This window comes from Galeopterus variegatus, unplaced genomic scaffold (assembly GCF_000696425.1).
Source record: "Galeopterus variegatus unplaced genomic scaffold, G_variegatus-3.0.2 Scaffold754, whole genome shotgun sequence".
Classification (NCBI taxonomy): domain Eukaryota; kingdom Metazoa; phylum Chordata; class Mammalia; order Dermoptera; family Cynocephalidae; genus Galeopterus; species Galeopterus variegatus.
Window position 1 is genome coordinate 343,868 of NW_007726865.1, and position 13,231 is coordinate 357,098.

Below are 13,231 nucleotides of genomic sequence, written 5' to 3' on the forward strand. Positions count from 1 at the left end.
ATAGTCTTCCAGATGACAGAATATGCTTAAGTTTATCACAAAAATGGGAGGAAAAATATACAAAAAAGGAAATTACAGTAGAATGAAAGGACCCCAGGGATTCAGTTGGTTGGAGAAATCCTGGGTTAGATCATATAAAATGAAATTGCTTTGCAAGCTATAATGTGCTCTACAAATATTATTAGGAAACGAATGTAATTGGAGAAATCTGGACTTAGTATACAACAAAAAAGATTACTCTACACTGTTACCTCTACACAGCAGATAGAAAATTCCCACAGTGAAGGTCATTAATCAGAATTTCTAGAAAAATAGCTGCTCCTATCACTCTATTGGAGAAAGCACAAAACAACTAATTTCCTTCATAAGTGTTCTCTGAGTAAGACTGATCTTGGGTCAAAGAGTTGCTTGTGTGGCCTGGGTACGTGTGTGGTTTGGGTGAGGAGGAGGTGGTGTTGAGCAGGGAGGGAAAAGCACACTTCCCTGCGAAAGAGGCTGAAGCATTTGACTTGGACTCTTTTGCCTGGGGCCCCATGGAGGCAGAGAGGCCTGAAAAGAGAGCAGTAGTTGAGAAGCCTGTCTAGGATGGAGTCACAATTCCATACTCCACTGTTTCTGGGGCACCGACCCTAAAATGTTTAACCTCATAGGAAAAAAACTATATTTCTTCTAGAAGGATGAAGTTGTTACCAAATGGGCCTTGCCTGGTAGATTATGTATTATTGTTCGAAGAGAAGAAAATGCAGATGAGGTGATTCCACATATGTCAAGAAGGTCCCTTTCCTCTCTGTACCCAGGATAGCCCTCAACATTGATCCTGAAATGTTTAGATTAGTCAGAGTAAGGTAGACTTATTTTCATTCTTTTACTTCCATCTTCTGAAATGTTAAAATAGTTTTCTGGCTGAGAATGCTAACTTTTGGGCACAATGATCAGTCAGTCAAGTTGGAATTAAATCTTGGCATCATAAGATGATCATATTTACACCTACTTCAATTTCCAAAAATCAGCCGAGAGAAAATATTTTGATTAGGAATTTCAATGGGAAAGCCAAAATCTAGAGCGAAAACACATCTTCTGTGAAGGATTACATCATAAGGCGGTGAGAACCCATCTGGAATTATGAATAAATACAGAAGAGTTCAATTCAGTTCAGCAGACAGTTGTCGAGTGTGTTTGCTCTGTGCGGGGGCTGGAGTAGAGGCAGGGGTGCAGAAACAAATGAGTTAGTCCACTTGGTCTCAAGGAGCTCATGGTCTAATCACTAGTCTCATATTAAAAATTCAAATATTCAGAGTAGTCTGAGCCCAAACAGAGAACAACTGATGTTGCCCAGGATCTGGTTGGATTCATGTGAAATAACCAATTCATGCTAGAAGTTCCCAGTTAGCAGTTTATATGCCATCAGTTATACAGCATAAAATGAGATTGGATATGAGGGGTAGTTCCTTGCTTACTTGGATTCTTAGGCTCTCTTTCTTCAATTAAGTTTCTTTAAACACAAATAAAATGATTCTAGATAGAAGAGTCTTGCACGGTGGATTCCAGTCCAGCTTAGATTTAAGTAGGGAAAGAATAATAAAGGGACAGTCTGTAATATTTTAGGCACTGAATTGGGTTATGTGCTTATTAAAAAGAGGTATTTCTTATAATCTTTTGGATACTCTGAGCTGGCATGAATAATTAGTACTGTAGTAAAATAAATTCCACCAAGAAGTTAATCTGACACAGAGCAATGAAATGCCTAAGTTATGGTGCGTAGGGTAATTATCCATAAAGGATAAGTGGTGCTCACGAATACCAGTATTTAAAATTATTTCCACATGGCTAAACCAAGGTTGGATTTTTTTCTATATAATTTTTTAGTTCCCTATGTCTATAAATAGTACTAAGAGGGAACAGTTTTGTTAAATATGTACTAACGAAGTATGATTAATTTCACCTCCTTCCAAACTCCCCTAATCCCGCCCCCCATATGGATAAACTGGAAGCAAAGATATTGGATTAAACTCCATATGGTTTCTATTCTATGTATCTTTCTTCCACCCCAGGCCCAGACTCAGGATTCTGTGCTCAGCTCCACACAAGCTGCCCCAAGTGAGAGGGCCAGATTAGTACATCCAGCTGCTTCCTACCTCCATCTCCAAGATGTATCTGGGGTACTAAGAAGCTCCAGGTGCCTGGGAAGTTCAGGTGACCCCCCAACCAGTTCATTACAGCAAAGGGTAAATTTTGTTGGGAAGTAGGTATAAGAATTTAGGTGAGGGTGGTGACTCTCAGTAAAAAGGACCTCTGGATCTTGTGATCTGAGAGGTTCAGAGACAAGTGAGACAGTCAGTGAAAGATGAACTGTGTTGTCAGGGTGAGCTCCCTTCCCAGGACCATGATGGTAGTGGTAGGGGACATCCTGAGTATATTTGTTCCACAAGGAACTTCTGCAAGGAGACTTCAGCCATCCATGCTCTGAAATCTCAGTTCCTATTACACTATGAGAGCTGTCTTGGGTCTAATAGGGAGAAAAAGGAAAGGACAAAAGGCCCCACCAGTACATCCACACTCTTTTCTCTCTGCAGAGTTAAGCACTGTCTTGAATTTGATCATTTTCCACCTGTAGTATGTATCCCTGAACTATATTGTTTCACTTTTGTTTTTTTAAACTTTTATATAGATGCTGAATGTATCAGTCAAGTCCAATGACAGACAGATGGTACACTCAAAATAGGCTAATTCAAGGACTTTTCTTTTCCAGAGATTTTTTTACAAAGGTGTGGGAATAGGGAACCACAGGGGCCAGTAGTGCAATCAAAGAGGGCTTAACAGAAGTCAGTAATGTTACTGTCTTTAGGCCTGAGAAGTAGAGGGAAGAAAGCTGGTACCAGATCCAGAGTGAGAGAGCTGTTTAGAGTCAGCCACCTTGAGAGGATCAAGGACAGGTTGAGGGAAACAGGCAGCCTTGCAGGGAGGCAGCCTTGCAGGGAGGCAGCTACAGTAATAAATACAAGTGGATTTCACTTTCTTCTCTCCTTATTTCATCTTGGGGTTCCTAATTGGCTGGACCTAATGGGAAGCAGAAGCCACAGAAAGTAGATTATATGGTTCATTCGAGACAGGAACAGGCAGAGGCTAGAGTGATTTTACATGGGGGGTGGGAAATGGAATATATCCAGCACATACATGTACTCTCCTGTGACTTGCTTTTTTAACATTATGTTAACATTATGTTTTTGAGATTCATCCATTTCAATGTGCTTACTTTAATTGCAGTTTATTCATTTTCGCTGTTTATTTTTTTAATATCTCATTGGACCTAATGGGAAGCAGAAGCCACAGAAAGTAGATTATATGGTTCATTCGAGACAGGAACAGGCAGAGGCTAGAGTGGGAAATGGAATATATCCAGCACATACATGTACTCTCCTGTGACTTGCTTTTTTAACATTATGTTAACATTATGTTTTTGAGATTCATCCATTTCGATGTGCTTACTTTAATTGCAGTTTATTCATTTTCGCTGTTTATTTTTTTAATATCTCACTGTGTAAATAGACCAAAATTTATGAGTATTTATTCATTTCCTAATTATGGGTAGTTTCTAGTGTTTGATTATATAATGATGTTTTTTGATGTCTATGCCCAAAAATTTCTCTAGGGACTGTACTTAGAGTAGAATTACTGTACTGGGACAAAGAATCATGCACCTTCAAATTTACCAGATGATGCCAAATTGTTTTTCAAAGTAGTTGCATCAATTAGTACTTCTATCTTTAGCATGTGAGTTCTTTGTCGACACTTCATGTTTTCAAACTTAAATTTTTTTGTCCATTTGGTGGGTGTAGGATATTATCTCATTGTGGTTTTAATTTGCGTTTCTCCAATTACTAATGTAGTCAAATATATTTTCATGTGTTTATTGTTCATTTATGTTTCCTCTGTTGTGAAATGCCTGTTCAGGTTTTTTCCTTTTTTTTAAAATTGTGTTTTTATTTTTTCATATTTATTATATTCTGGTAATAATCCTTAATTACATCTTTCCTCAGTTTTTGGTCATTAAAAAAGTATATGTTTATGTACTTTAAACACTTAAGTTCTTAATTTTAATGAAGTTAAAATTATCAGTATTTCCCTTTTAGCTTGCACTTTAAAAAAATTGTGGTTAAAATATATGTAACACAAAATTTATCACTATAACCATTTTAAGTGTACAGTTCAGTGGCATTAAGTACATTCTCATTATTGTGCAGCCATCACCACTATCTATATTCAGAACTGCTTGTGTTTTTTTTTAATGTTTTCTTTAAGAAATTCTTTGCTACATCAATACCACAAAGACCATTTATAAATTTGTTCTAAATTCTTAAGGTTTTGCCTTCCACATGTAAGTCTTTAAGTCATCCGTAATTGATTTTTACATATAATGGGAGGTAGGAAATAGCCCCGCCCCCACCTTATAGAGAGCAAATTGTCCCAGTACCATATAGAATTGTCCATCTTTTCTCCACTGATTTGTACAGTGAATCTGTCACGTGCTAGGTTTCTTCATTTAATGGGAGGTAGGAAATAGCCCCGCCCCCACCTTATAGAGAGCAAATTGTCCCAGTACCATTTAGAATTGTCCATCTTTTCTCCACTGATTTGTACAGTGAATCTGTCACGTGCTAGGTTTCTTCATAGATGTGAGTCCATTTCTGGGTTCTCTATTCCGTCCCATTGGTTGCTTTGTCTATTCCCATGCCAATATCACATTGTCTCAAATACTATGAATATCACATTGAATATACCATGAATATACAATATCACATTGTCTTAAATACTAGTTTTCCATCTACCTGCAATGCTATTCTCCTAAAGATACACATGATTAAATCCTTAATTTTCTTCTGGTTTCTGCTACTATGAATATCACATTGAATATACCATGAATATACAATATCACATTGTCTTAAATACTAGCTTTCCATCTACCTGCAATGCTATTCTCCTAAAGATACACATGATTAAATCCTTAATTTTCTTCTGGTTTCTGCTTCATGGTCATGATCTTAGCCAGACCTTCCTGGACACCCTTTCTAAAATTTCAGTGCCTCTTCCAAAAACTTTATATCTTCCTTCTGCGGTTTAGTTTTTCTGCTTAGCAGTTATTATCTGAAAGTAATATGTGTATTTTTCTTGTTTGCTGTCTCTCTTTCCCACTAGAATATAAAGTTTATGAGGGCAGGGATTTTTGGCCCTTTCATCACTCTTGTTCCCCCAGCATTATCTGACAGTTACTACGTGCTTAATATTTCTGGAACAAATCAAATAATGTTGATATATGGAAGGGTAGTCCTCCCTCCTTGTACTACCCTTTAAAAGAATGCTTTCTCTCTAGTTCTCTTGCTCCTTGATGCTAGACTAATAAAAGCAGTCTAAGCAAAGGGAAAAAGAATGATGTACTCTCTTTAGGTTAGCCAACTCCCAGAAGCAGGCGGTAAAATGGGGAAAGTGGAAGGACCAGAGGTTGGCTAACTTTGCATTAGTTTTCCTGGGTCAGCTATCTTGTTGGAACTGCCTCCTGTTCCTCTGCTTTCCGTGGCAAGCAGAGCTGGCAGGACCTAGAGTTTATGGCATGTTTACTCGGTAAAGAAACTTACCATGCCTTTGGTTTTTAGGGCGACACACCCTGTACGGGGGAAGAATGCATACTAACTTTGATTTACCAAGCATGGCAACAAAAATCTCAGCTGTAATTGTGACATACTATAGAGAGAAGTCCTGGAGCTATGGAGTCATCTAAAGGTGAATGCCCCCGGGACTGTCTGTTTGCAGCTGGGTAATGTCCAGGGCAGGCACTGAATTAAGCAGTGACGATTCATGGAAATTATGCCAGAGAAGGTACTCTGCTTTATTACAGTCTAAACTGGGGAGCCAAGTCATTCTGGAAAGAATGTGTATAAAGTTTTCAGATGAGGACTTGAGGTTTTATAGGTTGGAGTCACATTTGATTCAAACCATCTGTTTAATGTGAAGCTGAACCCAGCACTTTTTTCATACATCTCTCACAGTATTCATCAATTCAGTCTCATAAATATTTGTTGAGGGCCTATTGACTGTCAGACAATGGGGTTACAAAGATGAATGACACGGTCGTCTCTGTGTTTGGGATGCTTATGGCTCAATGGAAGTAGAAATTATGTGGTTATGTTTTCCTTCCCCTGATTATGTGGTTAAGGTCTGTAACTTACATGCATCTTGATTGCCAGGGCTGAGCGTTGTGTCAATCTGTTTTTGTTGATGAATACATGAAAGAGCTCACAGTGATTTACTGAACATGGCTACTGAAATGTACAACATTATTGTGCATTGTTGCTTCTGTGATAAGTATGTAGATTTGTATTGTAATTGCCTCTGGATACAGAAAACACTCTTCACAATAAGGTAGTGACCAAAATTGTGGCATTAGAAAACAAGAAAGATGCTGGAATAGCTGACAGACACAAGCTATTTTGTTCCCTGAGGCTTAAAATAGGTTTTTAATATGTTGGAAAGGCAGCTACTATGTGACATGGTTAGTAAGATATTGGTAATGTTAGACACGAATGTATTTTCCCAGTTCTCTCTGAGCTCATCATAAAAACGACATTGGGTACTTCATCTTTTAATTTGGAAGATATTGTGGTAGGTACTTTAAGGATCACAAAGACAAACAAAAGGGCCTGTCCAAAAAGAGTTTAAAATCTAGTAGTGTGGTGGTCACAAACCTCTTGAAACAGTGTACAAAATTGGTGTGCAGGGGCATTTTTCTGAGGACAGCTGTCATCAAATTGTCCAGTGGTTCATGTTCCCCCCAAATTAAGAACTTCTGTAGTGGAGGGATATAACTAGAGAAAGACTTACACCATATGGGAATCATAAAGAGCACTGGGATTTAAATGAGGAGTAACACTGAATATTTTCATTGTGAAATCTTTGCCACTTTTGCTAGAAAAAAATTCTTTACTGCCAATGATAAACATTTTAAATAATTTATCATTAGTTATTTTGTCTATGACTTATCTGTTCCTCTTTTCCCACTTTTCTGTTTGTGTCTTAGGATGTTTTTCTAATGAATTGGCCTAAGTCCTTCGTATCCTTATGGTATTAACCTTTTTGATGTTATATTTACAGTAAACCTTTCCCCCAGTTTGGTGACTGCAAAATAATTTTCTGAGTTTCTTTAGATGCACAATTTTATATTTTTATAGTCAAATCTTTAGATCTTTTTTCAGTGTAATTTATTATATTTAAATTCCTTCTCTACCCAGAGATGAGATATTTATGTAATTGTTGTCGTGGTCTGTGCTCCAGGTTTCTTCAGGCAGTTCACATGCTGCCTGAACGTGTCTCTTTGGACCATGTGATGTTAGTTATGTGTATGATGCATCGAGGAAGGAAATACGGTGAAGCTGCTGTCATATTAGTGTGGTGGTTAGTACTGTGAGGCCTGGAGACAGTTTGCCTGGGCTCGAACCTGGCTCTACATTTACTAAGTGACCTTCTGAAGTCACTTCTCTGTTCTTCAGTTTCCTTATCTGTAAGATAGGGTTAAAATAACAGACCCTACCTCCTTTGATTATGAGAATAAAATGAATTGATACGTAAACCGCTTAGAACAGGTCCTGGTTCGAAGTCAGTGCCAGGCACAGTTGAGTCTTTGCTGAGTAGGTGCTTTGGAGCTTGATAGTGTTTCAATACACTTTACATTTATGAAAACCTGAACATTTCAAATCTCCAATCATACCTTCACCAGAGCCTCCCTCCACCACTTTTGTAAGCGAGACACGCCTCCTAGAGGACACAAGTGAAGTTTATTTCCAGCTCTTGAAAACCCTCCAGACAGCAGCCAGAAAGCTAGTGTGGTTTGGAGGCTTCTGAGTCTGCAGTCGGACATCTGGTCAAGTAAGCGGCGCATCCACTTTCTCCCCAGCACTTCCATCTCTTCGACCCTAACCTCCCGCCCCTGCCACGAGCCCGATCTCTCCTAATTCCTGTAGACGCCGGAGCGATTTCTGAGAGTGTGCATTCATTCACTCATTCTAGTTCATTCCAGATGTTTTGCTGGGGGCTGGGGAGGAAAGTGCCCGTTCAACAGAAAAACCAAGATGTGTATTGTACGCGGATGGGCAAACTAAGACTTTTTTAGCTTCTGTTTTCTCATCTGCAAAATAGGGGTAATACCACCTATCATATATAGGGCCCCTGAGAGATTAAACGAGGAAAAAGAGCCCTGAATAGTGAGCCAGGTGCAAAAAGGACCTCAGTGTCTGTTCTTTCTCCATTTCTTTCCCAGGTCAAAGGTGATTCGTGCCAGCCCTGCGGGTCAAAGCGCCACATTTTCCTCAGTTTATGGAGGCTTTGTTAGCGTCCCCAAACGAAGTTACATTGGTTCAATCCTGGGCATGTGGAAATTTTTGCCGTCAGCATTCCAGCACCCTCGTTTCAACCGTCAAGAGCTACCGACTCCACATACAGGAGGTACAGCTTAAAATCTGAAAACAAACAAAAAACCAAATCCCCGAAACTCGTATTCAAAATTTTTTAAGCTCGCAAAGTGGATGAAACGCCCTGAGTCCCCAGACGCACCCCGCTGAGCATGCGCAGGGCCCGTGCTGGGTGGGCGAGACGCTGGGAGGGCGGGTCTTCTGTGTCAGTTGCTTCCGCTTCCGGTTCCATGTGAAATTTCCCGCCACCCGGAAAAGCGGCTGTCAGCGTCTGTGTTTTCTGGGGTTTGGGTGCTTGCCGGCGAGAGAAACCACTGCAGATTTAAGGCGGAGAGCAATCCTGGTTTTGAAGGTTGCAAGTCGAGAAAAAAAGGGAGATCCCTTTGCGGGCGGTAGGAGAAGTATTGACTTTGCGGGATGGGAGTTTTGGTTGGTTGGTTGGTTGGGGCAGAGACCCGGGTGCCAGAGAGGAGTTGGGGAGGATCGTGGTTGGGAATAATAAGACACCATGAATGCACCCAAAAAGGATTTCCGAAAGACTGGATTCAAAAGACAGTTCTGTTTCTCAGGGTCATAAGATAGGAAGTGAGGAACTGTACCCAGTCCATTGTCTCTCCTCTAGCCAGAACCTACGGCTCTTTCCTCCAAGCCCGGGACTGCAGCCCACATACAATCTCGTCTTAACTCTTGGGATTGCAGAGATCTAAGGGCGATGACACACAGGTCTGTAGTGAGCAGGCAGCATCACCTTTCATGTTGCTGAAAGTTAGGACCACCACCTGCATCTCCTCTAGCACCTCCACCCCATTACAAAATTATTACAGGTGTATTGTATAAAATCTGGGAAATACAGAAAGACATTACCCAGGGATAACCACTGCTAACATTTTGTGCATGCCTTCAACTTTAATATTTTTTCCCCCTGTGTATATGGAATTATTTTTTGTGTTTTTTGATTGTTGTTTTCTTTTCAACTCTAATTTCCATCACTTTAACCTTGTCGTGTACTTCCTTCCCAGGTGATCAAGATGCAGTTTACTGGAGGAAATCGGAGGAAGCTTAGGTTGGCAGGTGACCAGAGGAATGCTTGCTACCCTCACAGCCTTCAATTTTACTTGCAGCCACCTTCTGAAAACATATCTTTGATAGAGTTTGAAAACTTGGCTATTGCTAGAGTTAAATGTAAGTGACATTTAAATTGGAATGTATGTATTCTTGAGAAGATCACTTATACTTTGTGGGAATGAATGAAGATAATTTATTTTTTTCGTTCAGAAATCCATTCAGCAAATATTGAGGATTTGCTATTGAGGGTTTGCTACTCATTCATTTATTTATTGTACAACGCATATTTATTGAGTGCCACTATGTTCTAGGTGGCGGGGATTTTGAGATGAATGATGTAATTCTTTGTTGAAGCTGCATATCTAATACATGGAGTCAGACTTCCAAAATGAGTCATAATTTAGTATTTTAATTGCTTCAGTAGAAGTAAATAGTAATGCTGTTGAAGCATAGAAATGGGAGTGACTGATTCAATCTGATTAAGTAAACATTCTTAGAGAAGTTGAAATGTGATCATATCATATGGGCTGGCCAGTTAACTCAGTTGGTTAGAACACAGTGTTAACTCTGAGGTCAAGGGTTTGGATCCCCAAACCCTCCAGCTGCCCCCCAAAAAAAGAGTTAGGGAGAAATTGGTAAAGGGCCACAAAAAATGTTTACGTTGTATAATGATAAAACAAAAATAATAATAATAATAATAATAATAAAGTTATCTTGACTTTGAAGTGTGAATAGAAATTTTCTAACACAGAAGAAGTGAAGTATTTTCCAAGCTGAGATAATGGCCTATACAAAGTCTTGGAGGCATGAAAGAGAATGTCACGTTTGAGGGAACAGTGACAAGTTCAGGGTGGATGGAGAAGTTTGGATAACCAAGGGCATTTTGTGCCATGCTAATGTGTTAATATTGGGGTGTAAGAAGGATGCGGCCACTGTCCTGGGGGCCTGCTTATCTTCCATGTGTTGACGGAAGGAAGGAATGAGCTAGATATGAAATGAAATAGAAATACTAGCACTGTCTTAAGAGTTTATAATACAGGATGTCCTTGTGAGAAAATTGGGAAAGGTGAAATACCGTTAATCATTCATAGAGGAGAGTAAGAACTGTTAATATAAAGAAGTACTCAGTGCTTGTTCATTGAATAAAAGAGTGAAGGCAAGGGAGAAAAGCGTTTTAGAAAGCTTAACAGTATGAGATGCTTCATAGGAATTAAGATGATGATTGAAAGGTATCTCTTGGGTTTGGTACTTAGGTGAAATGATAAGGACCTGAACTAATTTAGTGACAATGACAGGGAGAGATTTAAGGGACACTGAGGAGGTATTATTGAGTGGATTTGGTGACTGTTAGATGTGAGGGAGCTGAGGGAGCAGGTATGGAGTGGCTGAAGTTCCTGCTTGGATGATCTGGTGGATAGAAGCTCTGCTGGTGGAGATGGGGATAGTAGGAACAGGAGAAATGAGGGGAAGATGATTAGTTTGGTATGGATACCATAATACGGAGGTACCTTTGGGACATGGATTTATGTTCAGGAGGCAGTTTAGAAGGTTTTCTTTCTTCCTTTCTTTTTTTTTTTTTTTTTTTTTTGTGGCTGGCCTGTATGGGGATCGCAACCTCTGACCTTGGTGTTACAACACCATACTCTATAACCAACTGAGCTAAGCAGCCAGCCCCTGTTTTTCATTCTTGATCTCAAAAACACCTCAAGAGAAGAATTCGACTGAGGAAGGATTGATAAAGGGCTTCAGGAACCCCTGAACAATAGGTGGCATCTATTCAGGATGGATCATTTGGATGATTGGATGGCCCTCTTTCACTATTGTGTCATCTCCTTTGCTTCATCAGGAAAGGAAGGGCTGTTGTCTTTCTGATGAGTAAATGAAGCAGACTGACCAACAGGCAGTTCCACATCAAGGAAGCAAACAAAGGGTGCTTAGTTTTTTCCCCATACGGACACTTTTCCATTTTCAACAACAGTGGCTCAGTCCAGCAGTGATTATTCACCATCCTTTCCTCTTCCCTGGTTGAGAATCTCTGGTATTAGATTATGCTGTTGGACATGGATATTTTCTGCACATAGATAGACATTATCCTCTTACAAACATATAGTTTATAAAAGGTACTTGCAGAAAATAAAACTATTGTAACTTGTCATGTTCTGTAAACAAATTACTAGGGAATTGTTATCCATAGGTTTTTGTCTCGGATTTAGTTTTTAAAAATTACCTTGCATTTATGTCTTTTTCTTTTCCTTTTTTTTTTTCAGTGCTAAAATCAGTTGAAAATCTTGGTGTGAGCTATGTGAAAGGAACCGAGGAATACCAGAGTAAGTTGGAGGCTGAAATTCGAAAACTCAAGTTTTCCTTCAGAGTAAGTAAAAGAGGAAAAGAGTTCCTTCAGTTTGTATGTACTGAGTATCAGTTGTAGGAAAGGTCTTGTATTAGGCACAGGGCTTATATAAAGACTAATGCAGCATAGACTCTGCCTGAAGGTACCTATAGTCTACCAGGGATGATTGACATGTAGTTAGATGATCATAATATGGCATGGTTTCTTAGCCTCAGGAGTATCATCATTTTGGGCCTAATAATTCCTTGTTGCAGGGACTGTCTTGTGCATTGTATGATGATTGGTGGCATCTGCGGCTTTTACCCACTAGACGTCTCCAGATATTGTCTAATGCATCTTGTGCAATATAGGATGATGAATGCTGTATTGTTTGTGTGCTCCAGGAACTCCAAGAGCACATATAATTACCCAGCTCAGATTGGGGAGGTTTGGGAAGGGTTTCCAGAGAAGGTAGTGTTGGAACTGCATTTTGACATGTGATTAGATTTTTATTTTGGGAAGATGACGGCCAGCAGCAGATTGACAGGGTCATGTCTGATAGAGAAACCAGTTAGGAGCCTGGAGATGATGAGAATCTGAATTAAATGAGAGAAGGGGACTGACTGAAGAGATATTAAGAAGGTAGAATCAAAAAGATTTTATTGACTGGTTGCAGGGGGAAAGGAGAGAAAAGAGTTACAAATAACACCCAGGTTTCTAGTTAGGACAATTAACTGGATGGTGGTGATATTTTGAGAAGTGATATTCAGGAGGAGAAGCAAGTCTTGGAAGGAAGATGTTGAATTTAGTTCTAGACATGAATTTGAGGTGCCTGTGGAGATGTCAAGTGGACAAGTGGATATATAAGTCTGGACTTAGAAGACAGACTTATAGTGGGAGTGTAGGATTAGGGGAAGGTTAGAATCATCAGGAGAAGGTAAGAGCACCCTTGGAAAATATTTGAGTGAGAAGAGAAGATGGTGGAGGACAGGACATGAGGAAATACCAGTATTTAAGTTGAAGTAGAATGGGAGGAGTCTGGGAAGTAGGAGATGAACCGGGATAGTAGTGTCATAGGAGCCATGGAAGGCTGGAAGACATGAATTTGAGGTGCCTGTGGAGATGTCAAGTGGACAAGTGGATATATAAGTCTGGACTCAGAAGACAGACTTATAGTGGGAGTGTAGGATTAGGGGAAGGTTAGAATCATCAGGAGAAGGTAAGAGCACCCTCGGAAAATATTTGAGTGAGAAGAGAAGATGGTGGAGGACAGGACATGAGGAAATACCAGTATTTAAGTTGAAGTGGAATGGGAGGAGTCTGGGAAGTAGGAGATGAACCGGGATAGTAGTGTCATAGGAGCCATGGAAGGCTGGAATTT

The 13,231-nt window shown here is 39.8% G+C and overlaps 1 protein-coding gene across 2 annotated transcripts in view; it reads left to right on the forward strand.

Moving 5' to 3' along the window:
• The first annotated feature begins 8,681 nt into the window (after positions 1–8,681).
• Positions 8,682–13,231, forward strand: part of PRIM2 (primase, DNA, polypeptide 2 (58kDa)) — a 186,048-nt gene continuing 181,498 nt past the window's right edge. Inside the window, exons 1-3 of one of the 2 annotated variants that reach the window (XM_008572126.1) lie at positions 8,682–8,757; positions 9,476–9,638; positions 11,789–11,892. In XM_008572126.1, the coding sequence (XP_008570348.1) occupies positions 9,485–9,638; positions 11,789–11,892 (258 nt within the window). In that variant the 5' untranslated portion in view covers positions 8,682–8,757; positions 9,476–9,484. Of the gene's footprint in view, positions 8,758–8,777; positions 8,849–9,475; positions 9,639–11,788; positions 11,893–13,231 lie in introns of those variants that run through there. The other variant, XM_008572125.1, reaches the window with a different exon arrangement.